General features: G+C 39.0%; 1 protein-coding gene across 1 annotated transcript in view; it reads left to right on the plus strand.

Annotated features, from left to right (window-relative positions):
• Positions 1–1,878, plus strand: part of LOC106529961 (phospholipase A2, minor isoenzyme) — a 2,871-nt gene extending 993 nt beyond the window's left edge. Inside the window, exon 4 of the mRNA XM_014025499.1 lies at positions 1,657–1,878. Coding sequence (XP_013880953.1) covers positions 1,657–1,781 — 125 coding nt within the window. The 3' untranslated portion in view covers positions 1,782–1,878. The remainder of the gene's footprint in view (positions 1–1,656) is intronic.
• The last annotated feature ends 360 nt before the right edge of the window (positions 1,879–2,238 follow it).

A 2,238-nucleotide genomic window follows, 5' to 3' on the forward strand; every position in this document is an offset into this window, starting at 1 on the left:
GTATATATATATATTTAAAAAAAGAAAATCCAAAGATTGTCAACCTCCATTGTGTAACCACTTGGGACGTCCTGACGTCACATGGAGCTGGGCAGACAATAGACTCATAGACAAAAACATTTATCTTGAAGTTTGGACTTCAAAATAGGCTTCATCAAGCCACTTCCACTGGTGGCTGCTTTGTTTCTTCTCATGGACAACATACTTTTATGAGAGAGTAGGTCCTGAATCACGTGTACCAAATTTGGTGCTTGTATGATCCAGTGAAAGATTGTTTCAGCAATCTGCTGCCCTTGGGGGATACAAAACAAGAGTCTTCCTGGTTTTAAGTACAAACCTGACAACATGATGTTTACTGTAAACAATACAAGTTGGACACAGGTCTACTTTTGACCTCGTGTGCAAAAACTGCAGCTATGACGTCAGCATTTAAGTCATGGAAAAAAGCAAGTCTACTTTTTTCCCAAATTCTAGCTTGTTATGCTTTAGGACATGGTAAAGACCCAGCAGACCAAACCCTCCATTATTTACAACATATGAACAAAGCCTAACAGAAAACTGTGAGTTCACTTTGCTGCTTCCATGGTATTTAGGGGTTTTAGTATCAGTCAGGTGCTGCTGATCAAATGTATTGATGAACTGATCATCATCATCATCCATGTGAGTTTTGTCAGTTTGCTGCTCTGAAGCACACAGGCGTCACGACATCAGCAACGATCTAAGTAGATGTTTCTTTCTCTCAATCTGGAACATGTTAAAGGTCATTTCTAAACTGTGAAGTCCATCATTCTACAATGAAGTAAAATACTCACAAGTGGAACACATTTTAAACAGGTTCTCAAGAGTGCAGGTCTAGGAAAATTAACCCGAAGGTCAGGCTGTGCAATATTCAGAAAATGAATGTAAAAAAAACAACATCATGATCTTCATCTCAGACTATGCARACCTCAGTTGGCAGTTTAAAGGTTAAAGTTCATGACAGGACAGAGACTGAAAAAGCATGGCTTGTTTGGAAGGAGTTTGGTTTTCACCTAACATTATGGATGACTTTGGACCATCAGYACAAATACCTCAAACCAACTGTCAGTGGGGTGGAGGGCTTGTTTTGTAGCCACAGGACCTGGGCGTCTGTAGTCAYTGAGGTGACCATGAACACCAAAACCAAATGTAGACCAAAAATATTCTAAAGTCAAATGTGAAAGATTGTGGGTCATATTGCAACTGTAAATGGATTCCACACACAGCAGCGGACCTAACACAGAACATCTGAAAAAGAAAAGAGCTGAGGCGTGGGAATGCAAACCCTTAGACGATGCAGAAACGAGTTTCTGCAAACCTAGATGAGCTGAAAAGTAGAGTGGGTGAAAATTTCTCCTCAACTATGAGAGATAAACTCAGAAAAAAGTCAAATAATTTCAATACTAATAATAAAAAATTGGTTTGTTTTCTGTGTTGTGTGTTTTTGTACACTTGTTAAGCTTTAAATAACTTGTGTGCCTGATAAATCAGTCATTTTAATTGTCTGGATCCATAAAACCCATAAATTCAAATACAAACATTTTTCTTCGTATGTACCAACACCGTACTATCAATGTTACACGTTCTGCGGCCAGTTTGATCTTTTCCTACAGCTTCTAACCTGACGTGTCTCTGCAGATACCAACGATAAGTGCCAGRCTGCCGTGTGCGAGTGTGATCGAGTGGCGGCTAACTGCTTCGCCCAGAAGGATTACAACCCTGAAAACAAGAACCTGGACCCCACGATCTACTGCGTTAACTGACCCACATTAAATAATACTCACACAGATAATACCTTTCACATTAGTGATAATGAAGAAAAAGACTAATAAAATCTGTCAAACAAGGCAGTTACTTTAATAAGCTTGGTGTCTTTTGTTACAGCAGTTGAAATATTTATTTATTTATTTATTTATTAATTACACACTGATCATTTAATTGCAGGTTATTTAAGTGTTTCCACAACCAGGGCAGGAATAAGGCAAATGTTTCCTTCTGATTCTAAACCAGAAACGATGTCAGGTGAAAATCATTTAGCAGCTTTCGTGTGTTGAAGACAAGTTTCAGTGATCAACCGAGGTGGTTTGAAGACCACTAGAGGTCTGGTTTTATAAGTTGGAGGAACTTTCCTTGAGAGTAAGAGTGATTCTTATGGTGCGTTCACACCAAACGCGATTTCAGCATCAGGAGCATCAGGTTTACATGCAAAGTCTATGGTGG

Source organism: Austrofundulus limnaeus, unplaced genomic scaffold (genome assembly GCF_001266775.1).
Source record: "Austrofundulus limnaeus strain Quisiro unplaced genomic scaffold, Austrofundulus_limnaeus-1.0 Scaffold480, whole genome shotgun sequence".
Lineage (NCBI taxonomy): Eukaryota > Metazoa > Chordata > Actinopteri > Cyprinodontiformes > Rivulidae > Austrofundulus > Austrofundulus limnaeus.